General features: G+C 42.4%; 1 protein-coding gene across 9 annotated transcripts in view; it reads left to right on the forward strand.

Annotated features, from left to right (window-relative positions):
* The window catches only part of TENM2 (teneurin transmembrane protein 2), a 1,307,492-nt gene that overhangs the window by 1,018,489 nt on the left and 261,509 nt on the right, over positions 1-27,494 (forward strand). For all 9 annotated transcript variants that reach the window (XM_047731060.1, XM_047731061.1, XM_047731063.1 and 6 more), the window contains one exon: positions 21,509-21,747. In XM_047731060.1, the coding sequence (XP_047587016.1) occupies positions 21,509-21,747 (239 nt within the window). The remainder of the gene's footprint in view (positions 1-21,508; positions 21,748-27,494) is intronic.

Below are 27,494 nucleotides of genomic sequence, written 5' to 3' on the forward strand. Positions count from 1 at the left end.
TATATATTATTGTCCTTTTTTGGCATGTTGGAAGGTGGGAACTTGGGGAGATGAAGGGCCTAGGACAGATTCAAGATTCTGGAAGAACTGGATTCATGGAAAGAAACTCAGGCATTAGGAATCTGTCCCTCAGCTTCACTTTTCTCTCTTTCCCACCATCGTTCTTAATTTGTAAGATCTTTGTTGGAACTTCAGGCTATGTTCTCATACCTCAGAAACCTAACAGAAAAAGGAAGTCTTCTTTTTGATATTTCAACAAAATTCCTTTCATTAAATTTTCATTGAACTCAACAATGGTCACATACCCACAGTGGACCCACTCCCCAAGGCCTAGAGAACAGACCGTGTTGATTGGCTGGACCTGGATCACACACCCATGTACAGTAGCATAGCATGAAAAATGTCATCGTCATAACTGAGCACCATGATTTTAGGAGACCATAAAATGGAGGCTTTGCAGGAAAAAAAAAAAAAAATCAAGTTCAATGCTAGGTTTGTCCTAGCCCAGTTGCCTTCTCACACTGCCCAATGAGAGTGATTTTCTCCTCTGGGCACACACAGTTCTGGCCAGGATGGGGGAGTGGGAGAATTTTAGGGGCATCAGGTTATCTCAGTTGCCTGGGCACAGAAGGGGGTTTACAGCTGATTCTAATATGAAGTAGAAAGAATAAGTTCCACTGACTAATTTCCATCCCCTTCTGATTCATTGCCCTCTCTGGTTCACTTCTCAAACATCCCATGACTTTACCTTTGAGTTCACTATGGCCACTTAATGCATTTTAACTTTTATTAGTCTCCTGATGTCTCTTTGAAGCTATCATCTTCTTTCCTGCAAAACTGCTTGGATTCCACATTTTCTAATTAAAACATGCTCATTTATTGTCTTACTAACCAGTGCTCTTTACGAGGGCTCATGATGAGAAAGTTAACTCAAAACAACTCGATGCATTTCCCATTCTCCTGAAAATGGCTCGGGATGCAGTTTTACCTTTATAAAATTAAATTGCTTTGGACAATTTTTGGTTTTGCTTTTTTAATAAAACCACGAATGGAAACCATTTAACTCCATGCTGCAAACTCCTGTTCTAGGCAATGTATTTTATCCTCTTCATGTTGAAAATCGTAGGTAGGACATTTTGCAGGGGTCGGTCATCTCCACAATGGACCATGGTGTAGGTGACAATTGAATAGTTCTACATTTAATTAGACAAAAAGTTTTGTCCTAAAATGTAACACATCCTAATGTCAGTAATTATGTCCACCACTATTTACACCCCTGTGATTTAATGTGGCATTGCTAGAAATACTCAAACTCAGTGTCATAAGGGAAAAGTAGCACACATACGTTTAAACCCACCTACAACTTCATAATAATGATGTGACTGGGAGACAAGTTGCAAGGACACAGTCCACGTGTGTCTACACATACTTTGTTTTCGGAGTCTCCCCCATTGTTGGCCTTGTCTAGAAATAGGCAAGCAGTGAGCAGCCTCCTCATGTCCTGCCTCTAACATGCATCTTCAAGTTCATGGTACCATTCAGTTTGGGAAAGAGGAATTGTAGAATCTGCTACAGAGCTAAAGCCAAAGGCTGTTTCGGGCACAGAGGGCGAGTCAGAGTCAGAGAGGAAGAGACCGAGAAGAAAGGGTCTGGTGATTAGAATACAGAAATAAGAACATGCCATCTTTTGGGAAGTTGATCTCTTGATTTTGACCACTACCCTAGAAGGCAGACCAGGAGAAGAAGTCAAGGTAAACATGACTGAGGTTGGCTTGATCCTTTAAGAGAACTGGAAATCATTCGGCAGCACAGAGGCAATACTTTCAAGCTGGAAGCCATGTTAAGATTACCTAGTACAGTCCAGTATCTATTTATGTGAGGGGAGTGAGATCCAGATGACCAGCGAAGGCCTCCCACTCTAACTGTCCAAGTAGTGAGATAAAGCATGCCTGTAGCTCAAGGATACCTCTCCGTGCTTCACTGTTCCCAGCACAATGACGGGACTTTGTTGCCTCTTCCCCCTGCACAGAATCTTTTCTCCCTTTCCTTCCATAAAAGATTTGTCAAGAATTTAGACAAAGATCAGAGCTCATATTGCAATAGATTTGGTCTTTCCGCTCCTATATTACAAAATGCATACATTCTCTTGGTAAAAATATTCAACAACTAGGAAGTTAGAAAATGGAAAGGAATATTCCCTGCCCTTCCCCTTCTATTTTCGAGGAAATCTCTTTTGAAGGTTTATTATTTTAGGCTTCCCAAAATGTTTTTGGATGTCTGAGCATATTTTTTTTTAAGTTGAATGTAAATGGGACTGTATTATACACACCATTTGGCAACTTCCTTTTTTAACTTCATGAAATATGGTGGAAATCACGTCAGGTAATTTCATGGGGACCTACCTCATTCTTATTTTAAAGTCTGTGTAATATTCCGGAATGTCGTAATTTATTTAACCAATCTCTCCTTTATGGACCCTTAGATCATTTTCACATTTCTGCTATTACAAACAAAACCGTAATGAAGAGTCTTGTGTATATACTTTCTTTGCATACTTACATGATTATGTTCAAGAGTCAAATTCCTGGAATAGAAATTGCTAGATCAAAGGATATGTATAATGTGCCTTTTAAATTTTGATGGATTGTGCCAAATTATGTTCATCTCAATTCAAATTCTCTAGTCTCTCCTTACTCCTCCTCTTTAATGGGTTGAATTTACTTTTATGGACTTAAAATAAGAGCCCTGAAGTTTACGGTATTGAATTTTAAACATAGAATTGAAAGAACTTTCTTTTCAAGGAATAATGTATCAAATAATACTAGAATACTCGAGGAACTCAACTCCCCTTCTAATGTGCCAGGTGTAGAGTGAGGAAGAGGCATAGCTGTGGGGAAAATCTGACTCACTCACTTCCTGTGGTTCTAGCTGTAGGGCCCTTCTCTTTATTCCCAAATTGTGCCGCAACCTGGCCTACATGATTCAACATACCTAACTTTTGCTGCCTTTTGTTTTCTCATTTATAATTTGGCAATGTTTAAATTTGCCTCTTCTCCCTGTCTGCCTTGCCTCTATCCACCTAACGGGGATATTATATGAATATCTAAGACGACTCAGTCAAGTTTCTGTTTCCCCAAGAGAAATGCCTAGTACAGCAGTATCATTGCTCTAACTATTATAGGAGAGTGTTTATGATCAAGAGCTTGAAAATCCAGCAATGAAGTCAGCCCCTTTTGTGAAATAAGTATGTGAGGGTTCTGTCAATAAGAGGCCCTCAGGCCAAACTTATATAGTTTCTTTATCTGTAACTCCGATTTTATGCTAAATAAGGATTTTTGTATTTTCCACCTCCCACTGGTAACCCCATTAACAGCTGTGTTCATATGACTTCAGCTTAATACAGCCAACGTTTATGGTAGTTCTATTAGGGGCTGACCACCATGCAAGGTGCTGAGGGTAAAGTCAAAAAGACATGGCCCTTGTCTCCCAACAGTTGCGGTCTTGTGGGAGAAAGACAGCTAAGTCAATATTTTATAGTAATATAAAACACTATAAAAGGGTGGTACAGGAACACAGGGTGTTGGGGATACCCCATCTACCCGGTCGGGGAAACCTAGCCAGCAGGAGTAGTGTCTGATTCCCATTTTGATGGAAAAGTATACCCCATCCAAAGGGCACTCCAGGAAGAGGTAAGAGAAGAAGGCCAGAAAAGCAAGAGTATGCAAGCATTTTGATCAGCTGGGCTGGAACTCAGGAGACAATGCTAGAAAGGTCTTGTGGTCCATGCCACAGCCACCTTCTGGGCCCAGTGAAGTACCTTATAGTCTGTTCTGTGTGGGACGGGGAGCCTGCGAAGGTGTATTATGGTCACATTGGCAGTGAGAAGTAGGAAAAGCCTCAGTTGACACATCAGAAAGACAAGAAATAAAAGTTCATACCAGTTAACCGAAGGACCTCGTGTTCAAGGAAGGAAAGGAGAAGGGTAGGAAGGAAGGGAAAAGGGGCTGGACCAGAAGGAAAGATCTGTCCTCCAAAGGGGCAGTTTATGTGATCATTGATAGCTCTCTCCAGAACAGTAGAAGCCAGCATTTATTAAGGGGTCTCCTTAGTGGCAAGAATGTGCTGAGTCCATTTAATGCACATAGTATCCCTATGCAACATTTTCCATTGTTTTCACCTGAGGAAACGGAGATTCAACAAATTGTTTTCCCAAAGCCACCCAGATTCCAGGGCTCTGAACCCCACTTGCTGCCAATAGTTCTCTGGTTCACCCCTGCCTCGTTCAGCCTCCTAGAACAAACAGGTGCAATGTCAGCCTAACACTGACCTTGACCTTCCGCTTCCTTCTTGACCTTTGCCCTCTCCATCCACTGCTCTTTCCCAGCGGCTTCTCACTGCCTTCACAGAAATGCTGATTGTGCTTCCTGTTTCATGTAGCCCCTTAACCTCTTATCAAGCAAAACCTAAGAGCCGGAAAGGACCCCAGTTCAAGTCCAAGCCTCTGAGATGTCTGCAGAGACAGCCTCCCCTGACGAGACTCTCCTTTGGTTTTGTTTAATTCTGCCGCTTGCCAAAGAAAATGCCTTGAGGCGGGCACCTGGCTGTTAGTCTAACAGGCCACCTCCCTGTCAGGCAGCTTTCAATTTACCATGCCTCGGCATGTCCAACCGCGTCTTCGTCAAGACGTCCAAGATGGCAGTGACAAGCTTTTCGGGTACTTAAGGCAAACGTGCATGACAGTTTTCCTTGACACTTGCATTTTTAAAAAGCCTTGCCTGGAGCCCTAGGAAACCCAGCATTTAGGAAACCAGGAGCCTTTCAAGGAAGCCAAGCTTTCAGAACCTGCTTCCCTGGGACTCGTTTTGTGACAGGGACACTGCAGGACCTGCTTGAGAGTATATTAAGCACCATGGCAATATTTACGTGTTGATGCTAAATGATGGTTGCCTTTTTTAGTGGCATTTTTTTGACGACTGAAATGTATGGATCTGTTCGGTGCCTTGTCAGTGACTATGTGGCTAGCCTACAAGCACCCTTAAATGGCACATTTCTGCAAAACATTAATTCCTAAGTGTCCAACAGATATATGTAGGCAGGCACACATGTCACAGGGGTTGCTCTAAAGTTTAATTAATATCCCTGAAAAGCTCTTATATCATTTCAAGAAGAGTGCTAAATAAGAAGAAAACATTGTACCTATGTATATTATGCATAGAAAGAAATGTGGTTGAACACACTGATAGGTCTTTGTAAACTTGCTCCTGTCTCGAAGGGTCTGATATAAATTCAAACGGGAAAAGAAATTGTATTAAAGATAACTATCTTTTATTTGAGTGTTAAGAATAAATAAAAGCCACAGAGCCCCAAACTTAAATGTTAGAAATCTCTACACACTATAGATGTGGAGGGAAATCCCTAACACACAAAAATGAGGAATAGTTGTTTTTAATTTGTCCTTTGTTTTCCTTCTCCTCCACCAGTCCCCACATCTAGAATTGCTTGGGTAGTGCAGTGAGTTGAGTGTCCGATTCTTGATTTCGGCTCAGGTCATGATCTCAGGGACTTGACGTCAAGCCCCACGTTGGGCTTATTCTCTGGGCATAGAGTCTGCTTAAGATTTTCTCTCCCTCTCAAGAATTATTCTTAGCTATGCAAGAATTCCAGTATATCAGTTTTGTTTTTCTTTCTAAACCTTGAAGAAATCCCATAAAATTCTTTATCTGTCCCTTTTCATTTTTATGCCATAATATAGCTTCCCTCTTTTCCTCCTATCCTCCTCCCTCCCTTCCATCACCCCTTCCTTCCTTCCCACCATACTCCTAGTAGGTCTTAAGAACCTACAAAAATCTAGGAAATAACCATTATTGGTGGTTTGGTTGGTTTGCTTTAAAAAAAAAAAAAGATTGTATTCATTTATTTGACAGAGAGAGACACAGTGAGAGAGGGAACACAAGCAGAGGGAGTGGGGGAGGGAGAAGTGGCCTCCTGCCAAGCAGGGACCCTGGGATCATGACCTGAGCCGAAGGCAGATGCTTAACAACTGAGCCACCCAGACACCCCGGTTGGTTTGCTTTTAATTTCTTTCTGGGCCTTAGTGTAATCATTCAAAAATATCGGGAAATGAATTAGAATTTTCTTCCTCAAACATATACCCCTATGGAATACTGGTTTTAAGCCTAGGAAAGTAGGTGGTATAAAACTAACATGACCAAATGAGCAGAATGATAAATGTTATATGTAGAGTACTGGTATATTTAAGATATTAAAGACTGGTGAAGATCCTATAGTAATCCCCTAAATTCTCTTTACTCCAGGATTTCCCAAGTATCATTATATGCTTTCCCCACCTAAAGCTAGTAATATACAAATATACTCAGTGATCCAAAGAAGATACTTTAAGACCTAATATTTTAGACCCTCTTTGATCTCACAACAGAAGTAGGAAACCTAGGATTTCTCCAAACCCTTGATAGAGAAAGACTCTCCGAATTTGCCTTCTAAGATAAAACATAATTTTTCTCTAAGCACCAGAACTTTAGAAATTCATCCATGCTCAGATTCATTCATCGGGTTCTGCAGTATTTGGGCCTGATGAGCAAGTACTATTTATAATACAATGCTCAAAATATGTACTAACAATACAAAATTTTTTATAAAAATGTCATGGATAGATCCCATTCCTAGGATATAAACCCTAGTAGTTTTCCATTAAAACCCCTTTCCTAAAATGAGAACCTGTTGACTTGGTGTGTTAAAAACATTCTGTAAGCTAGGAAGTGTTATTACTCTTTCTGTAACTACTGCTACTTGGTCCTCTGATGATGCCTTTTGTTCCTATAAGCTGGGAGTTTTCAAAAACAATCTCCTAACACGGGTAGGATGAAAGGAGACTGGTAACACGTTTAGGGCTGACCCGAGTTTGACCTTGTTGAGGAGTTCAAGGTTGATCATTTTCTACATTTAAAGAGCAGCTAAAGTTTCCCCTACAAGTTTTAACATAGAATTACCCTATGACCCAGCAATTCTCCTATGTATATCTCCCGTAAAATTGAAAAAAAGTGCTGAAATATTTTTACACAAACGTGCAAAACCACACTATTCACAATAACCAAAAGATCAAAACAGTTTAAATGCTCCTCAGTGTACGAATGGATAAACAAAATGTGGTGTATATATATTTTGTATATGACACACACACATAAATACACACTAGAATAGTATTCAGCCTTAAAAAGGAGTGAAATGCTGATCATACTACAATGGAGATGAGCTTGAAAACATTATGCAAAGTGAGAGAAATGAAGTACAAATGTCACATAGCATATGATTCCATATATATTAAATATACATAATAGGAAAATCCATAGAGACAGAAATCAGGTTAGTGGTTACCAGGAGCTGGGAGTAGGAGAACAGAGATATGGGAATTACCACTTAATGGGTACAGGGTTTTCTTTTGGGATGATGAAAATGTTTTGGAACAAAATAGAGGTGGTTGTACAATATTATAAATGTACTGAATGTCATTAAAATGGTTAATTTTATGTTATGTGAATCTCACCTCAATAGGAAAACAATTTCATTAAGTAAGTAATTAATTAAAGGAAAACAACTAGAGGATAAGTATATCCCCCCTTGGTGTGAAAAGTCTACTCATGGGAAAGGCAGTAAGATAGGCTGGAGAATCCATCTCTTGCTCTGATCTCTCCCCCCGCCCCCCAAAAAAAATTAAGAAAAAATGTGTTTCTAGAACATGGTTTGGAGTGGTTAACTCTGAAGGAACTACACAAAATACCAGTACATGTGATTTGATTAATACTGATAAATGGATCCAAGGGTGCAGGATATTGCCATCTGGAATTGTCAATATGATCCCATTGAGCATCATGGTAAACTCAACTCATCAGACTTTTTTGTTGAAGCACCAAAGATAAGGAAATAAAGAAAGGCGCATGAGACAGGGCTCTTTTGTCACAGAGGGGAGGGAGGGCAAAGAAAGATAAATGGATTCTTCTCTGGGTGGAGGAGCGTATACATAAGATTTTTCAGAGATGAAAACTATTTTTATTTTCTTTTAAAAGTGATTTGGAAGAGAACATGCACCATGAAATCTTTATGTTTGCAGAGATACCAAACCTATGAAGATAAACTGCTCTGTAGGAGGGCAGAGAAGTGACAGATAAGGGGCAAGTACATTTACAAAAAAAAAAAAAAAAATCCTTCTAGTCTTGTAGGAAGATTATCTCTGAGCTCCTGGTTACAAACCAGAAACTGGCCCTGAGATTAGTGTAAACTAATGCCTGAACATGTATGTCCATTGGGTCGCTGAGGAAAGAGAGGAGGGGAGGGCTGCAAAAAACACAGCGTCGTTGAGTAGAAACCCAGAAATTAGCCAAAAGTGCATTATCACTATTTTCGTAGACTGTTGTGAGTTCTCGACGAAGATACTCCATGCGATTATAGCTAACATGCCTCAAGAATGACAGAAAAGTGGAGGAGAATTCCAACTTAAAAGATCAAGAAAATGGAAAGGCTCTCATTAAAATGTGCCAAAAAGCCTCCTCAGAATAGAAAGATGCGGGTTTCTCAAAGGATTTAAAATAACCATGTGTAGGCATAATGAGAACATGGTCTTGTTTACCAAAATCTCGAAACCCAGAGTGACAGGGCATCCCTTGAAAAGGACACCACAGGATCAATAAATAGATGTGTTGGATCTGACAACAGATAGAAAAGTTTTCAAATTCTAGATCGGTTCGTTCTTTTGTTCACTTGCTAAAAACGGCTCGAGCACCAAACGTGTGCCGGCCATATTTCCAGGGGCTGGGGATACAGTGGTAAGGAAGACTAAATCTGGGCTCTCAAGGAAAGTATGTGCCGCGGGGGGAGGCAGGTGGTAAGCAAGGAAAGAGGTACCCGAAGGCTAAGGGTGGAGCAGATGAGAAGCCAGCGTCTTTTTTTTTTTTTTAAGATTTTTTTATTTATTTGACAGAGAGAGACACAGTGAGAGAGAGAACACAAGCAGAGGGAGTGGGAGAGGGAGAAGCAGGCTTCCCGCCGAGCAGAAAGCTCAATGCAGGGCTCCATCTCAGGACCCCGGGATCATGACCTGAGCTGAAGGCAGACACTTAACGACTGAGCCACCAGGGTCTTCATACCAACGCCATCACTCCACCTCCCACAACAACCAGTCATTGGTGGTAGGCAGCTCCTGAGCTGTAACCTTGGGCAACGTAGGATAATAAAAAGCTGATCAAGGAAGGCTTTCTGAGAAAATGAGCTTCGAGGGGAGACTTGAAGGACCTGAGAAGAAGGAAACACATTGTGACTACCCTGAGGTTCAGAGAAGGTTGGCATCTTTGAGGGATAGCAAAAAAAGTATGGCAGAGACCTCAGGAACATAACCAGGGGAGGAGAGGAAGGGAGGAGATAGACCATACTGAGGTGCTTTGTAGACCTGGATAAGGAGGTAGGTTACTTCTGAGTATAAAGGAAGTAGATGGTCTTAAGCAGGAAAGTAATAGGATTGGATTTGTGTTTGTAGACAATGACTGGCTCCTGTGTAGAGATGATATAAGGGACCAATGTGGGAACAAGGAGACCCATTTGAGGCTGCTATAGGCAGCGGACCAGGTACAAGGTGTAAGTGGGAAGAAGAGGACCGGTACGTGTCAGAGGCCAAGAGAAATGAACTGATGATGAATCGGGGATCAGGGAAGGGCAGGAACTATAGTGAAGTCTAGCTAGGTACATGGCCTGGCACCCAGCCAGATGCCACACACCAGGACTGGGCACACATGCTTCCCTAGTTGTTGGAAATGTTGGTGATCCACATGCATCCCTGCCAAGTTCTCTCTGCAACTGGACTTTAGCTGGAGACTGGTCCATAGATTTGATAAGGCCCGACCCTCTCGGTTCAAAAATGGAGCAGCTCTCCAGAGCCGCAGTCCGATGACGCAGGCCCAACAGCTCCAGAGCTCCCTGTGAGACTGACTGAGGAACCCTTCCAAAAGCGTCATGGGTCAGCTTCTCTCTCTGCCCAGACTGCTTTCTTCACTCCCTCACAGGTGCTGTTCCCAAGAGCAGTTTCTTTCTTTTCTTTTTTTTTTTTTAAGATTTTATTTATTTATTTGTCAGAGAGAGCGAGCACAGGCAGACAGAGTGGCAGGCAGAGGCAGAGGGAGAAGCAGGCTCCCTGCCGAGCAGGGAGCCCGATGTGGGACTCGATCCCAGGATGCTGGGATCATGATCTGAGCCAAAGGCAGCTGCTTAACCAACTGAGCCACCCAGGCGACCCTCAAGAGCAGTTTCTAAGAAGCTGCCTGCATGCCTATTTCTTTCTCAGAGTCTACTTCCTGGGGATGGCACCTGCACAACTGATGGGCGATGACTCTGTTAACCAACATGGGTGGAGCAGAAGGACAGTGTGCAGTGAAGATCAAGAGTTGTGCCTGGGTCCTGTTAAATTTGAGATGTCTGACTATATTCAAATGCAGATAGGGTGATAGATGCAGTACTGATGGTGGCTTGAATATTCTGGACAAAAACCAAGACCCTCAAGGCAGAGCACAAAAAAGACCACTAAGCCTTTTTATCACCAAAGACTGGACTGTACTATCCTACCTTAGTTCTTTTTTAAATTGAATGCTCCTAAAGATCGATCTTCCTTTGCTCAAAGAAAAGACATAATTTAAAACCCTTTGTTTTTGCTCTATAATCCAGATCCCATGCCCTCAAAACCTTGTGTAATGTAGTTGTCATCATGCCTACCTCTCTCCCACTGCTCACCCTGTGGGTCACTGTGTTCCAGCCACAGGTCGTTCTCTCATATCCTCAAAATTTAAGACCTTCCTACTATGGGGCCTTTGCACATACTGCTTCCTCTACCTGGGATGCTCTTTTCATCACTCCTTGGATGATTAACTCCTAATCCTTAGAGTTCTCCTTTTCGATCATCTCCTGAGAGAGAAGTGACCATACTAATATAGTCCCAACTTTTTCTTAGTCCCTTTTCCCTTCATGGCACTTCTCACAATTTGTAATTTCTCATGTACTTGTTGGTTCACCTGGACTTCAGTTTTGTTTATTCCACCTGTCTATCCACTTAGTAATTCTATTTGAGGAGGAGGACTTAACATTTTATCCAAAGCATCTGGTACCATGTGATACATGCTCAATAAATACTGGTTGACTCATGACTTCATATTTTAGATTTTGAATTTTTTCGAAGAAAGAGGGGAACATGGAAGCTGTGTGTTATACACCTCCTGTGGGGCAGCCTCTGTGCTCACAGATTGTATTCATGATCTCTTTCTTCCCTTCCAACGGTTCGGTAGTGCAGATGCTGTTACCTACCCATTTTTTGGAAGAGGCATCTGAGGCTCAGGGAGATTAATCAGTTTTCCCAACAAAATGCAGTTCCTGAAGCAGTTGTGATTTGAGTACGGGTATGCTTGACTCCAAAGCCTATGCATTTCCACTGTTCTTAATTGCTGTGTTCCTTCAGTACAGAGTACACAGTTTGTGAGCACCTACTATGAACAGAGAAAGATACCAGGAAGCAAAAGATGTAGGACCTGCTTTTGAGAAGCTTGTAATATGACTGGGGAGACAAGGCAAACACATAGGACAAATGTGGTAGCATGAAGCAGAATATGATTAAGGGACATGCCCTAAGGTTTCTTCCAGCTCAAAAATTCTTTGACTCTCTGAATGGTACAGGCAATAAACTCGATGGGAGAAATCATTCTGCTCGTTGATTGTATCTGATGGTGGGCATTCTTTCTTCATCTACCTCTGGCTGCCGGTGAACACAAACGCAAGTCTATTTGAAATGGCTGTCTCTACACTCCCATATTATAGTGTGTGGTGAATTCAAGGTCAAGTTTGAAGTCAAAGTCAGAAGTCCTTGTTTTTTTCCTCTACTATATCAAGACTTTTACCAATTAACTTGAAAAAAGTCAACAAGTTAACAACTCCAGGGGGAAAAAAAAGACTCTTCATTTCATCCCAAAGACTCTGAAATGGATTTGCTCACAAAACACCAGGTTTCTTTAGTGACCTCCAGAGACCTTGCCTGTCACACTGAGCAGTATATCATTTCATGGGGGAAAAAAAAGAAGTTTTACCATGAAAAATGCTATGTTATATCACAGTGTGACACTATTTAAATATCAAGAGTCGAAGCTTCTATTTAAAAAACGGAAGGCAATAAATTGAGTTGCTAATTATTCCAGCTGTGAGTATTTTTGGTATGACTGCAAATTTTGAAGAGGGCAAAATAGAGGATTTTCCTGTTGTTCATGGCATATGCAAATGTAGTGATAGTCCCCTATGATCTAAAAGGTTCAGGGATCAGAAACCTTGAAAGCCTATTTTTCATTGCATCAAAATTGGTTTGAGTCTAAGCTTAGGGAATCGTGAAATGAAATGGGCTTTTAATTATACTAATTGGGTTACTGGCTTCTTCTTCAAACTTGGGAAGTAACAATTTTTTAAAAACATTTTTAAAGTTTTATGTTAAAAAGCAACAGTTCACTTCTCAACCCAAGCATAAATTCCCAACTGGAAGAAGAGAAGAAGCACATTAGTAAAACCTTCAATTCCTTCCCTTCCTAATAAAATTGTTTTTAGGGGGTTGGGATGCCTACAATGTTCTAGTCACTGTGCTAATTAGAGTGACTCATGCATTTACCAAATATTTTAAATGAGATGGGTACTGTGCTACGTCAGGGAAACCTAGCAATGATTCCTGCCTTCAGGCGATTAATAGCTACACTTATTGACCATTCATTGGATGTCAAGCTCAATGTTGGGCATCTCACGTGAATAAAGTCACCCAATCTCCCTAAACAAGCCCATGAAGGTACTAACATTCTCTCACTTCACAGGTGAGGCCACCTAGAGAGATAAGTAACTTACCCAGTGTCACACAGTGATAAGAATAGAAACCAGGACCCAAATCCTGGTTGTCCCAAGCCCAGAATCTGCAGGCTTAATCCTGCCTCCTTGGTATGATCCTACTGTTTTCAAAAATAATAAGAAAAAAAAATGTTTATATGTAGGGAAAAAGCCTGACTCTAAACCTCAAATGTTTTACTAGTCTTCCTCTCAAGACGATAGAGTTTTTAGAGGGTATTATGCTTAGCGAAATAAGTCAATCAGAGAAAGACAACTATCATATGATCTCCTGATATGAGGAAGTGGAGATGCAACGTCAGGGGCTTGGGGGGTAGGAAAAAGAATAAATGAAACAAGATGGGATTGGGAGGGAGACAAACCATAAGAGACTCTTAATCTAACAAAACAAACTGAGGGTTGCTGGGGGGAGGGGGGTAGGGAGAGGGTGGTGGGGTTATGGACATTGGGGAGGGTATGTACTATGGTGAGTGCGGTGAAGTGTGTAAACCTGGCGATTCACAGACCTGTACTCCTGGGGTTAATAATACAGTATATGTTAATTTAATTTTTTTTTTAAAAAAGAGGATAGAGTTTTGCTCTCTATTTTTTAATTTATGACTTGATTTTTTAATAATATGTACATTTTATATTTGCAAGTAGGAAAATAAAGATAGAACACTTAAAAAGTAACTTAGTTTTGTTCTTCAAGAAGTGACTGAACAGGGCGCCTGGGTGGCTCAGTGGGTTAAAGCCTCTGCCTTCGGCTCAGGTCATGATCTCAGCGTCCTGGGATTGAGTCCCGCATCGGGCTCTCTGCTCAGTGGGGAGCCTGCTTCCTCCTCTCTCTCTGCCTGCCTCTCTGCCTACTTGTGATCTCTGTCTGTCAAATAAATAAATAAAATCTTAAAAAAAAAAAGAAGTGACTGAACAGTATAATACCCAACATCATCTTCCTCATTATCTCTCCTGCTTTTTCCATCCCATCCTATATGCTTCCCTCTCTCTCTCTCTCTCTCTCTCTCTCTCTCCATGCCCCACGTCTCTCTGCGGAGCCCACCCATCGAGTTTCCCCCTCTACCACTATCATTCCTTCTTGTACTGGAGAGTATAATAATGATGCTGGAAAGTGTTGTCGTTATTTAACCTCTCTCCAGCTAAATGTTTTATTATAACTCCTGAAAACCTAATTACAGTAACTTTACATGCTACAGTACCCTTTATGGGCTGCCTCTTTATTAAGCTTACTCCTTTAGAGACAATAAACCTGATACTTCAAAGGGCAGAGCCAGGACCAGTAAAATGTGATGAAATCTCCCATTTTCCAGTGCATACCTGATCTCCCTCGCTGATCACCCCATCCCCACTCCAGTTACATTTCTGCTTCTATCCTTTCTCTGGCTTTTTATTAAATTTCAGCAACTGCATGTATGATATTAAAAATCTACTAGGGATTAATGGGCTGTGTATCATTATTTTCATCCACTCCTCTGAATACCTGTGAGTTTATTTACAGGGGAGGTCAATTTTCTCGGTAGAACAACAGTCAACACCTGGTTTCTCTGATAACCAGAGCTGCATTTTTGCACACAGAGCTATGTTGAGACAATTCAATAGTTTTGCTTGATTTCAAGGAGAATGTTTCCCGCAGCTGACTTCATGAGCAGGAGAGAACTCATCTGCACTGTTAGTCATTCGTTGTTGCAGTTAGCTGAATGGTACACTGTGAGGAAATAGTGGGAAATAGATTGGGAGAGAGGAGAACAGAGAGCAATGGGGGTGGGGACAAAAACTTGACCTTTGGAGTTGAGGCAGTGCAATTATTTGTGTAGTACATTTCTGTTTCAAAGCCCTGCTGGGATTTCCCCCTGGAATAAAGCCAAACCAATAGAAAATAAGGAGACTACCTCTTAGGATCCCACTGGTTGCAACCTGAGTGATGGCACTTGGTGTTAAGGGATTTTCTGTTTATTTCCTTCTTGGGTAGGGTTTGAGGTTAATGAGCGAGTTTACTGGTGATTGACTCAGAAAAAGGAAAAGAAATCTTCTGTTGGAGTCTCAAGCAGTTTAACCAGCTATGACTTCTCAATGCTTCCGTCCTAGATTAGTCAAGCTCCTTCTGTATCATAAGAATAAAATAAAAATTCACAGTATTTTGAATTGATGGGGGTCCCTCCTACACGGATGCTATGCATGAGTTTCTTGTTTGTTAGACGTCTTTTTAAAATTTTCCATGCTTGTTTAATCAGAGAAAACGTATGCCCTTAATTTTCTAAGCCAATTTGAAATCCTGGTTTGCCAGGATTCTGCCTCAGATACATGTCTTTGCTGTCATGTAAAATGCCTGGGAGAATGGTTGTTAGGTATGCTCTCTCTCTCTTGCTCTCTCTCGCTCTCTCTCAGTTTTTATTAGATAGTTTTGTTTTCACATGAGGAAAAATGACATTTACCAAAAAGATAGCTTTGGGTGAAGTGATGATGACTGTATTCTTAAGAACTCGCTAGGATCTAGGGTCCAGAGCTGAGGACGCAAAGCCACTGTCCTTCCTTAGCCTCACCATTCTCTTCCATGGCCATTTGGAGCCCCTAACCTGGGCCAGGAAGGGTGCTGGGTGCCAGGACTGACGCACACATGGCTAGGAAGGGAAAGAAGCATGCGAGCTCTTCTTTTATTTTTTGTAAGACATCAAGGACTGGTTTTCTCTATCCTTTTGAGTGTTAGCAAACTCCAAGGACAGCACTTTGGGGTCCCTCATTTGCCTTTCCTTTCCGAGGCACAAGTGGCCAATTCTGAGAGCAATTGAGTTGTGCTTGAAAAATGTCAAGTGCATTTGGAAACTACACATTTTTGCTGACGCCTGGAGTCCTGAGCTGAGCTACTTCCATGACCGACTGCTGGGAAGAAGTTCAGTTGGGGCATCACAAATGATTCATCAGAGCATACTGAGCAGGCCCCCGAGGGGGAAAAGCTGTCTTAATAGCCAGTTCAGGGAAAAATCAGGAGAAGTCCCCTAAGCTGCCTTGGTCCTCCCAGTAACCATCTGGCTAGACCATTACCTTATGGGCCTTGCTTCATTTTATTGATCTTGTTTTTCCTTCCTGTAGCATGTGACAACAATCCTTGGGTGAATCAAAGCTTGCATTTTTTTCAACTTGTGATCATGAAAATTTTCAAACATACAGAAAAGTTGGGGGAGTAGTACAAACTAAGAATAACCACCTGATTTCAACAATTGCTATCGTTTTACCACATTTGCCTTATCTAGAAACAGACCTAGAGATCTTTCTGCTGAATTGTTTGGAAGTAAGTTGTAGCCTTCTTAACACTTCACCTCTAAAGACATTAGCATTCAAAACTCTCATTTAAAAAGATACATCTACTAAACATCCAGGGTGTTCCCTAGATGTATAGAATTTTAAGATACATCTACCAACCATCAGATACATTTGAGAGGTGCAAAATGGTTAGGGTAGAGTTTCTTAAACTTCAGGATACATTAGAATCCCATTGGGAGCTTCTTAACCAATAACTGCCTGGACCCTAGCCCTAGCTCTGGTTGGAGGCCAGAAAGTTGTACTTTCCTAACAGACAACTCCCATGATCACAAAGCACGTATCTATAGGACACACTCTGAAGATCACTTCTTTAGAAACTTTTTAAAAAATTTATTTATTTGCTGAATTTAACCTTCTAAAGATTTGCAGCAGCAGGTGTAGCTCTGCTGTGAAGAAACAGGAGTCTACATTATCTTTTGTACTTTGGTTTAATCACTTTAAGCATCAGAAACTAGAAAGAAAAGGGCTATGATAACTAAATGAGTTTCATTTAGCTAGGGTCATCCCAGACACCACCATAGCAAAGAGAGGGCTGAGAGCTATAATCTGCTAGGGTTAATGCAGTCCGGAGAAGTACGTGGTGTTTGTTTGTTTGTGGAGGGACGTGGGCTTGTATGCATCAATATAAACATCCACCTCCATGCACATAAGCAAACTTGTAAATCTGGAAAACAGAAGTTAGTGTGGTAGAAGGAACCCTAATTTTAAAATTGAAATTGCTCACAGTGGGGGCGCCTGGGTGGCTCAGTGGGTTAAGCCGCTGCCTTCGGCTCAGGTCATGATCCCGGGGTCCTGGGATCGAGCCCCGCATTGGGCTCTCTGCTCAGTGGGGTGCCTGCTTCCTCCTCTCTCTCTGCCTGCCTCTCTGCCTGCTTGTGATCTCTCTCTGTCAAATAAATAAATAAATAAATGAAATCTTTAAAAAAAAAAAAGAAATTGCTCACAGTGCTATCCTGTTAACATTCACGGTTTTGGCCTTGGAAAGTGGGTAGGTCATTCATTTAACGAGGATTTGCTGAGTACCCACTATGTGCCAGTCTCTCTTCTAAACATCAGGGTACAGTGTTGAACAAATGAGACCAAACACTTGTTTATTTTAAATGCCATAGAAGTTCAGATCTAATGATGGAGATAGATAATAAATAATATACAAATACATATATTATTTAGAAAGATAGGGACACTTGGGTGGCTCACTTGGTTAAGCCTCTGCTTTCAGCTCAGGTCATGATCCCCAGGTCCTGGGATCAAGTCCCACATGGGGCTCCTTGCTCAGCGGGGAGCCTGCTTCTCCCTCTGTCTGCTGCTCTCCTGCTTGTGTGCTTGCACTGTGTGTGTGTGTGTGTGTGTGTGTGTGTGTCTCTTTCTCTCTGACAAATAAGTGAATAAATCTTTTTTTAAATTTTTAAAAAATAAAGTAGTTATAGCAGGATGGAGAATGACAGAGAAAGAAGCAGGGGGAGGGCAGGGAAGATCTCCCTGGGAAAGTGACACTGGAGCAGAGCGGGGAATGATGTGACAAAACAAGCTGTGAGGTACTTCCAGGCAAAGGGAACAGCATGTACAAAGGCTCTTCGGTGAAAATGTGTTGGATGTGATATGATGAGGAATATCAAAAAGACAGGTTAACTGATGGGGTGAGAGAGGCTAAAGTGGTAGAAGGTATAGTTGGAAAGACAGCCAGAAGGCAGACCACGGCAGCGCACTGTAGGTCATGGGAAGGACTCGTGACTTTATTTTACATGTTATTGGAAAACTTGATTGATTGATTGATTGATTGAGGGAGGGCATGGGAGAATATTATTGACATGTGACATAACCTGACTTCCTTTTTAGAAAGAAGTGTGGAAAATACACTGAGTTGTCAGGAGACAATTTTAGGATCTCGGGAAAAAATTCCATACCCCTCCCCCAAAAAAATCATTTCCTTCTATTATTTCTTATGAATGAGTGCATTAAAAATAACATTAAAGCAATTAAACTTCTTAATCTTCATCTTGTGACTTCTCTGATGTTGCCAACACATTGTTTGCAATTTACTGATTCTGTCCAAAAATACGACCGATGTTCAGTCACCAGGCACTGGGGCAGACACATGATTGATTGATAGATAGATACATGCAAACATACTTAGATATAGGTAGGTAGATAGGTAGATAGATATCCAAGTGTATAATAGATTCTTGAATGCAAAAAGTGACCAAAGATGGTACAGATACCAAATCTTTTGGAACAGGTTTCCCAAGTGGGTGATCAGAAGGTGACTAGGAGCTTGCTAGGGTGCAGTGGGTGGGGAAGCGTAGGAACAGCTATTCCCGAAGGCATGACACATTGTTCCCAAAGGCGTGGCAGCACAGACAGCCAGGTTAAGGAAAGATGCATCTTCTGGTGTGGCTGAAGCAGAGTTCAGGGATCAGGGAGCACAAGGTTAGAGACAAGAATAAAACAGTTGGGTAATTGTTGTGAAGAGTCTGGTCCTGTATTGAGATTTGCATTTCTTCTTGCAGGCATTGGAGAATCAGCCAGGATTTGTAAGGCAGAGCACAATGACATTTGTGGTTTGGAAAGAAAAGCAGCAGGAGGGTTGAAAGGGGAAGGTTGATGGGAGAGGTTTTCAGAAATAAAATGGATAGGATTCTTTCACCCGTTATATGGGAGCAGGTGAGAGGAGAGGAGGAAGTGAAAAATGGCTGCTTGGACCTGGGAATAACAGGAATGCAGGAAGAGTGTGAATGGGGAGGGGAAGGAAAAGAGTCCGTGCTTAGGTGTACTTGTGCAATACAGCTATGGAATGGAGAGAGAGAGAGAAAGAGAGAGAGGGAGAGAGAGAGAGAGAGAGAGATGCCCAATATACACCTGGAATGGGAGTCTGGACCTCAGGGAGGAAGCTGGTTGGAAACGGACCCTCGATGACTTGAGTCATAGCATGCCTGAAGCCATGGAAAGGAGTGAGATCTCTGTGGGGTTGAGACTTGGTGCCCCTATATTTCTAGATATTTATTAATAATGGCTTACGATGTCTTTATATTTCTTGGATTTAGTTTAATACCCTATTTTCACAGCCCACTCTTGGGAAATTGTACAAGAAGTACATCTGAGCTAGTTCTGAATCAAATTCCAGCACTTTTCCATCACCCTGACTTTCTGGTGTGCATATGTTCTAGCTTAATTATAAGGCTGTGGACTATTATTTAGTGATTTGGAGAACTCTTCGAGTGTTTGTTTGACATTTGTCAGGCTTTAAATTAAAACTCGTGTTTCAGACTCCTTATGTTGTTTTGAGAATTAATAATAAAAGCTACTCATAATGCACCTACCACTTGTTATGAGACACACCTTTAGTTAGGTGCTTTTCCTACATGATCTCATGTAATCCATACAACCACCTACACTGTGACATGAGGTGCCAGGACCATCATTACCCCCATTTTACAGATGAAGAGATGGAGGCTTTTAAGAACAATATTGTGTAACTCACAGAAGCTTACTTGTCCAGGAATGATACTGCTAAGACTCCCATCCAGGTGAATGTTCCTCCAAAACGCTTCTTCTATACCCTATGCCTCCTGCCACCTCTTCCAAAGATACTTTTCATCCAGAACGTTAAGAGAGTACTAAGTGCTAAGGAATACAGAGGCTTATTTATGGAATCCAACCTCTTGCCTTAATTCAGATCATCAAACATACTTAGAGTACAAATAACGTTTTTAAGTATCAGTTGTTTGTTTTAATGTTAGCTGTGCCAAATCATTCTCTAATCAGATACTCATTTTCTGACTTGTCAGTCATCCCAAGTTTGTTTGATCTTTGTCAAGGATTAAAATACTTTCATGGTTTTGTCTGGAAGCAGCTAAGATCCAAATACTTGTAATAATAGCAAGCCGGCCTCAGAATCCCACCGGGATAGCCTGCTGGGTCCTGTATGCAGGGGCAGTATGGTGTATGAGGTCAAACCAAAGGGTCTGGAGTCAGGCAGATGGGAGTTGTAGCCCCAGTGACCCTGCTTGCTACCTCCGAGTTTCCATTTTCTCATCTGTAAAACTGTGGTAAAAATACAGGGTTGATGTGAGGTTTGGATCAAGTAAAACATTTGGCGTCATAATTGACACATGGTATGTGGTCCATAAGTATAGTTGTACCTGCTGAAGACTTGAAGAGGAAGCAATTACCTGTATGACATTTTGGAGTCTTAGAATCGCAAAGTCACAGAACATGAGGGGACTCCATTCAATCACTCATTCATTCATTCATTCACTCACTCACTAAAGTCTCCCTTGCATGCTGAGCTTTGAGCTGCATACTGGGAACATAAAAATGAACAAGGTACAAAAGAAGACACAGTCCCCAGTCTCCAGCTGCTCAAACTCTAGACACTACTTAATCCATGCTTTAAAGTCCACTGTCTATTTCCTGGAAGAGAATTCATCATTTGAAACAAGGTGTGGCAAGTCACATTTGAAGTCTTATAAATGGCACACATAAGAGAGAAAAATCTGTCAGAGAATTTATGGTCCTTGAAGTGTCCTTGGAGAAACTGTCCCCTGACCCTGAGGAAGGGTTGTGGTAGGTGTCAGCAGCAGGCCCCATTACCCTATTGCTACACTGTAGCCCAAGAGACCAAGAGCACCTTGTTTAATTGGCAGGCAAAGAGGTTACCAAAGAAAAAAACCATGATCATCACATGAGCTAGAGAGGCAGTCCCAGGACAGGAAGCAAGACAGAGGGGGGCAAACAGCTCAGGAAGAAGGCTCAGGAAAGACAGTTGAGAGTAACACTCAAGAGCTCGGACTTCAGCATGAGATAGAGCTCCAAGTTCACATCCTTGGACAATTGTTTGACTTCTCTAAGACTGATTTCCCATATCTTAAATGTATGGATATTTTAATACTTAGTTTATAAGTACCTGTGAGAGTCTATTTCTAGTGCCTCTCCAAATACAGTTGTAATACACAACACTGCTTTGCGTCATCGTCATCATCCTCATCATCTCCAAGTGACAGACAGTAACCCAGTTTCCATTTTTGCTTTGAATACTTTTCAGAATTGTTGCGGAAGGTAAAATCTAGACCTATATGGGAACACAGAAAATGTTGTGAGTTTACGGAATTAATTTATGTCAACATCAAATGAAATCTTTGCCCTTCTGTCCTTGACAAGGTAGAGCTGGGTCCTGGGACCGTACTAGAACTATAAAAGCAGAGTGAAAGAAAAGGCAGCTAGATGTCCCCCAGGAGCCAGCCGTGTCCATGCTGACTCTTTCCCTTTTCCTCACCAGGCACTTTCTCTTTAAGACCTCCTCGGGGAGCACACCCCTGTTTAGCAGCTCGTCTCCGGGATACCCTTTGACCTCAGGAACCGTTTACACGCCACCGCCCCGCCTGCTGCCCCGGAATACCTTCTCCAGGAAGGCCTTCAAGCTGAAGAAGCCTTCTAAATACTGCAGCTGGAAATGCGCCGCCCTGTCCGCCATCGCCGCAGCCCTCCTCTTGGCGATCCTGCTGGCGTATTTCATCGGTAAGTCAGGGCAGCCTGCTCCATGACCCTGGCCGTGAGGGGTGGGGCAGAGGCCGTGGACTTGTGAATACAGCAGGCTTCTCTTGTCCGTACAGCTTGTTTGTTGGCTCCTGAAAGATGTAAACAATGAGGGAGGGATGGGAGTGCTTTTTCTCTCCTGAAATGTGTTTAAATATGATGAGCTTCTTCCTCAACATTCTAAATAACATTTATCAGATGTGTAAGTAAGCATCCCTACTGTATTCTTTCTTGGAGATGAGCTCAAAATTGTTGTTTCTCCAAACCCATCCCTCATTCTCAAACTGGCCTTCTAGTCTCTTCCATCTCTGGATTTTAACCCAGGTCTGTGTTCTAAAATGCATGCAACATGGATTAACTTCCACCAAAAACCGAATAGAGGAATAGTGACCAGTGTGTCTGGGAGCATCTTGATTCAAAGTGAACATCCAGCTGAGTAGCCAGCTTATTTCCAGAGATGTGGAACAGAAACAGGATTGAGCAGTCCAGTCGGGTCTCTGTATGGAATCAGGTCACCCACACACACTGTGGATCTTGCCCACATCCCCTCCTTAGCTTCTGCCCCCTTAGTCTCAACTTGAATTGCGCCACAGTTGTGCATCAGGTTCATGTCTCGTGCCAGCTGTGCTTCTGCGAACTCAGATTATAACTTAGGGTAGCAGGTTGGTGAGGTTGCTGGGTTATCTTTCTTCCTATGCCAGGGATGTTGGTTTGCATCCATCGGGGGTAGCCCTGTAACTCTGGCAAGCAGTGGATGCAAGAGCTCAGAGGTAGGGCTCCCCACGCATGTGAGCATCCTGGGCTGGCCACAAAGCCTGCTCACAGCTCCTGGCCCCAACTGAGAGCCCCAGTGTTGCTTCTCTGTGAACTGAGCTTACCAATGGCAGAGCTCCCGGCCCAGGCAGAGGCCACAGTGATGTTTGTTCAAGTGTATTTGAAACACTTGATGGTTCCAGCTTGGTTTCAGGGCAGCTGTGATATGCCTCTCTAGTTGGGCTGTGCCATGTTGCAAAGCAAGCCTATAAAACACCAGCAGAAAGAGGCCAGCTGCAAAATTCTTCTCAGTACTTATGCTGAGGGAAAAAGACCATCCTGATCAAGGGACTCTATCCCTTCTCCCTCAACACTGGGGTTTGCACACTTCCTTTTTCCTCAGACAGCCAGTGTGGTATCTTCCAGAGAAGGAATTGGTCCAGGACTTCCCAGACCATTCTATGCAAGCTTGCCTGATGGCGAGAGCAGGCGGCCTTGCGTCCCCAGTAATCTGAGGCTCTGCCCAAGGCTATCACTAGCCAAAAACTGATGTGAAGTTGTCACTGTCTTCCATAAGGTCGCTATACAAACTTTAATACAGAAAAATCCATTTTACATTTCTTACCAGTCGCATCTCCTAGGAATGCCCTCCAAAACTGACACTCTGAGGAAAGGTACCATGTTTATCTGGAACTTTGCAAAAGCCTTGATGCTATAAACCCCAGCCCCACGTGGGGACTGAGATCTGACATCCATGTACCCCTAATTTAAAGTCATATCTGCTTCTCACTTGCTCTTGATGAAGGATGGAGTAATGGATTGACTTGAGGGAGGGGGTAGGGTGTCCGTCGCACGCTCTGCCACTTGTGTAGAATCCTTTGCGTCATTAGAGGTAGTTTTGTGTACTTCCCCAGGTAACTGTTTAAGGAGGCATGGTAGAAGCAAATTGAATTGCCTTCATGGTCTTTGCATGATTTGGCTTTGTGTCAGAAACTTCAAAAAGGGTCCATGAGCTCACTTCTCAGACTTAATGTACTGCTGAGCTGCTGGGCACCATGGGGAGCCCAGATACAGAAATTGAGGCACTACTCACCTCCGCCAATACCATCCCCAGTGTACCTCCTACTCTACTTGCCAGAGAGAGATAGATGACTACTGCCTGATGTATTGAGCTTGATAGTTAAAATATAATAGCTTTCTGTAGGGTGATTACATAAATGGGAAACCATACAGTGAGAGTTAAATGTTTTAATTCGGTATGTAACTTATAAATGATGGATTAGGAAACATATTTATCCTCCATCTGGAGGCTACTGGAAGCTGGACCTGAGCATCTTAGGATGGTTTATTAGATTATAATCTATCATTTTCTATTATGTATGCTTTAGATAAGATTATTCTTTAACCCTGGAGTATTAAAGCATAGTTGATGACTCAAAACGAGTGATGGTGGGGGCCAGTGTCCCCGGCAGTGATGGTGGCGAGTGTGGAGCCAGAGGCCTGCTCTCCAGAGGGGACGGCAGCTCTGCAGTCACCATGAGGGGTCACAGTCTTGAATGCTGATCTTGACCCAGTGATCCCGTTCTCCTTTGCCTTGACAAAGTTGTTTTCCTTCTGCATCTAAGTTTCCTAAGTAAAATCCGGAAGCATGATGGTTATTTACGTGCAAAAACTCCAAAGTATGGTGAGGATTAATTAATGTGTATAAATCACTTTGAAGATGAAAAGCAGTATATTATTAATTACAGAGCTGCAGGGGCATAAACAGTGCATTATAAACACAGAGAAAAATGCTGTTGGGAGCAATGAGCCATTGTGCCCACCAAGAAAACGAGTCATCAGGGAAGGGCAGAAGGGCAACCTAAAAATCAAAGCCCTTCTATTAAGGACACACAAGTTTCTAAGACCTGAGCTCATTCTGGTTCATACATGACTCCATGTTCCAGTAGAACAGGGTAAGTCCTGGAACTGAAGCATCAACCTTGAGATATTTATGGATAGGCACTGGGTTCAGGCCTGCCAGGAGCTGTGACAATTAAGTCAAATTACCTTCCTTGCATGTTCAAACCCATGAAGAGAAGACTCCAGAAATGAGCCACCTGGAAAAGTTCAGCCCCGTGACGAGTCCTTCCATACATCCAGCACGCGAGTGAGTGTGAAAGCAGACTAAGGTCAACCCTTGCGCACATTGGAAGATGTAGGCATTCACCAACTCAGGAAAGATCCCCCCAGTTCCTCCTGACACGACTGAGGACAAAGATCTTTTAGGATGCACTCTCCAGTCAGATTCTTCCTATGCTAGATTCTTCCAGTGTACATAACTTCCTGGAGTAAATTACTCTGAAAAGCTGCATAAACCCCTCGGGGACCATTCTGTGCATCACTCAGCCCCTGGTCCACATGTTTTCTTGGGAGTACTGGCTGTGAAATGCAAGAGAGCTTCCCTCTCAGGAACTTGTCTTACATCCTAGGGCCCCTCAAGTGCTCTCATGGCCTGCGATGCCAGAAATCCCTCTAGATCCCTCAGTCTCTGAATCATGTAACCAATATAGAATTCCTCCCCTGTTTTATGGCAACGCTACTGTGCTATAGCACACATAACAATAACTGATTGGCAACTTCCATTTGTTGAGAACTGTCGGCTTTTTCGCTGAAAGCACCTTTATGTAATTATCAAATGTGAATCCTATCCCCAGTCCCCACCATAAGCTCTATCAGAAAATAAAATCAGCGTATTACGGTCATTTCAAGGAGTTGATGCTGAAACCCCGAGTGCCTGCAGTCACGTGGCTGGCTAGTTGCAAGGTAAGACTGGGTCCTGGGTCTCCTGATTACTCTCCCGGTTACTTCCAAATACTGCATGAGACCTAAATGATCCCTTTTGTAGCATCGACTCCCTGGATCTGATTTTATCCTCATTAACAAGGGAGAATAATTAGTTCCTTTCCTTCCCAAACCATCTTCTGATGATTCCCACAGTGGAGAGAAACCATCTCTCTTCCTCAGTCTCCTAGCCTGTCCTTAGGTGGCTGTTTTCCCAAGCGTCGTCTGTTACAGGGGTCAGAAAACAACATTTTCCATGTAGCGCCAGATCATAGATGTTTTTGGTTTTGAGGGTCATGTGGTCTCATCTCAGTTGTTCCGCTCTGCCCTCCTATGGCAAGAGCCACCATAGCCACGGCCAGACGTGGCTGTGTGCTGGGAGACTCTAAGTATGGACACCGAAATTCAAATTTTATGTACTTTCCATGTGTCAGGAAATATTATTCTTTTGGTTTTTAAAGAAAAAAAACTTTTTTTTTAGGTTTTTTTTTTTTAAGATTTTATTTATTTATTTGTCAGAGAGAGAGGAGCAAGAGCGAGCACAGGCAGACAGAGTGGCAGGCAGAGGCAGAGGGAGAAGCAGGCTCCCTGCCAAGCAAGGAGCCCGATATGGGACTCGATCCCAGGATACCGGGATCATGACCCGAGCTGAAGGCAGCTGCTTAACCAACTGAGCCACCCAGGCGTCCCCCAAAAAAAAAACTTTTTTAAAGGTAAACTATTATTTAGCTCATATGCTGTTCAAAACACACAAACAGGTGGCAGACTGGATTCGGTCCTTGGGCCACAGTTTGCCAACCCCTCCTGGATTATATTACTATTCTTTTCCTAAAAATACCTTTTCAGAGTATCTCCGTTTTTACAGAAAAGAAAGAAAGAGAGAAAGAAAGAAAGAAAGAAAGAAAGAAAGAAAGGAAGAAAGGAAGGAAGGAAGAAAAAGAAAGAAAAGAAGGAAGGAAGGAAATCTGCTTTCAGCCTAACTAAGAGTCCAACTCTATGTCCGCTGTAAATGGAGCAGGTGATTATTTTCTGAGGCTGGCAATCCCACTTTGTAATGAATAATTACACCTGACTTTCTGATCCAAACCAAAAAGTAGAAAAAGCAAGCCACTTTTCTCTTTGAAAACTTTCCAAAGGGTAAAAATGTCCGTCCTAATAGACAGCATGAAACACAGCTTCAACTCTTGGGTGGTATGGAATTGCCAAAAAACTCTGCCACGTACTCCCTCATCGTCAGTCTTCAGTCACCCCGGGTTCCTCTGCAGAATCACTGCCTGTTTTCAAATTTGCCTCAGTCCCTGGTGCCTTCTTTATTGGGGTTTCCAACTTCTTTGTCGGGGTTTCCCAACAGGTGGTAAGGGTGCAGGTTCATTGAAGGACATCTCTGCCTCGTCCTAGGTTAAGGTTGGATAGATCTGGTTTCCTTAAAAGACACCTACCCCACGTCAAGGAAGAGAGGTGCTTGTGATGGATGACTTCACTGTTGAAATCCAGATAATCCTAGAAATTCTCAGATGAGAGTCAACACAACAGTTCACCATGACACAGGATTCAGACTATCACCCGCAAGTTAAAGACAATACGTAACATATGCTGAGTTTCTGTCAAAAGCTCTTCTCGTGGTTGGGAAGGAAAGGGAGTGGAGGAAAAGATAAGAGCATTTATGTCATCCTAAATTAGTTTTTAGCTCTTCAGATCTCTGCCAAACTAAAATACATATATATATTAGAAAGTCACCTTGTCTTTTTCACTACAGTAATTCCTGCCAAATATGAAATACTATGTTTTAAGTAAGCTGCTCAACGCTCTGTCTTCTGCCACTCTCACTTTGATCTGGGAAGAACACGGGCCATCAACATGTCAGGATGTTAAAAGTGTGGTAATTTGGGGTGCTTTCAGTTTCTTTTGAAAACAATGAGAGATTATTTTCTATGGAAACTAAAAGCCTACAATGTGTTTAAAGTTGCTACACTTGAAAATTGATATGTTGAGACTCCTACTGATGAATCTGGCATTCAGAGCTGCTATTTTGTGTATTCCCATCTCGCTGAACAGAGCAGATTTGGGGAAAACATAAAGAAAATGACAGAAAAAAGGATGAGAACAGTACACTTACCCAGCATCCTTTGTGAGGCTACAGCCTAGGAAAATGG

This window comes from Lutra lutra, chromosome 5 (assembly GCF_902655055.1).
Source record: "Lutra lutra chromosome 5, mLutLut1.2, whole genome shotgun sequence".
NCBI classification, from domain to species: Eukaryota; Metazoa; Chordata; class Mammalia; order Carnivora; family Mustelidae; genus Lutra; species Lutra lutra.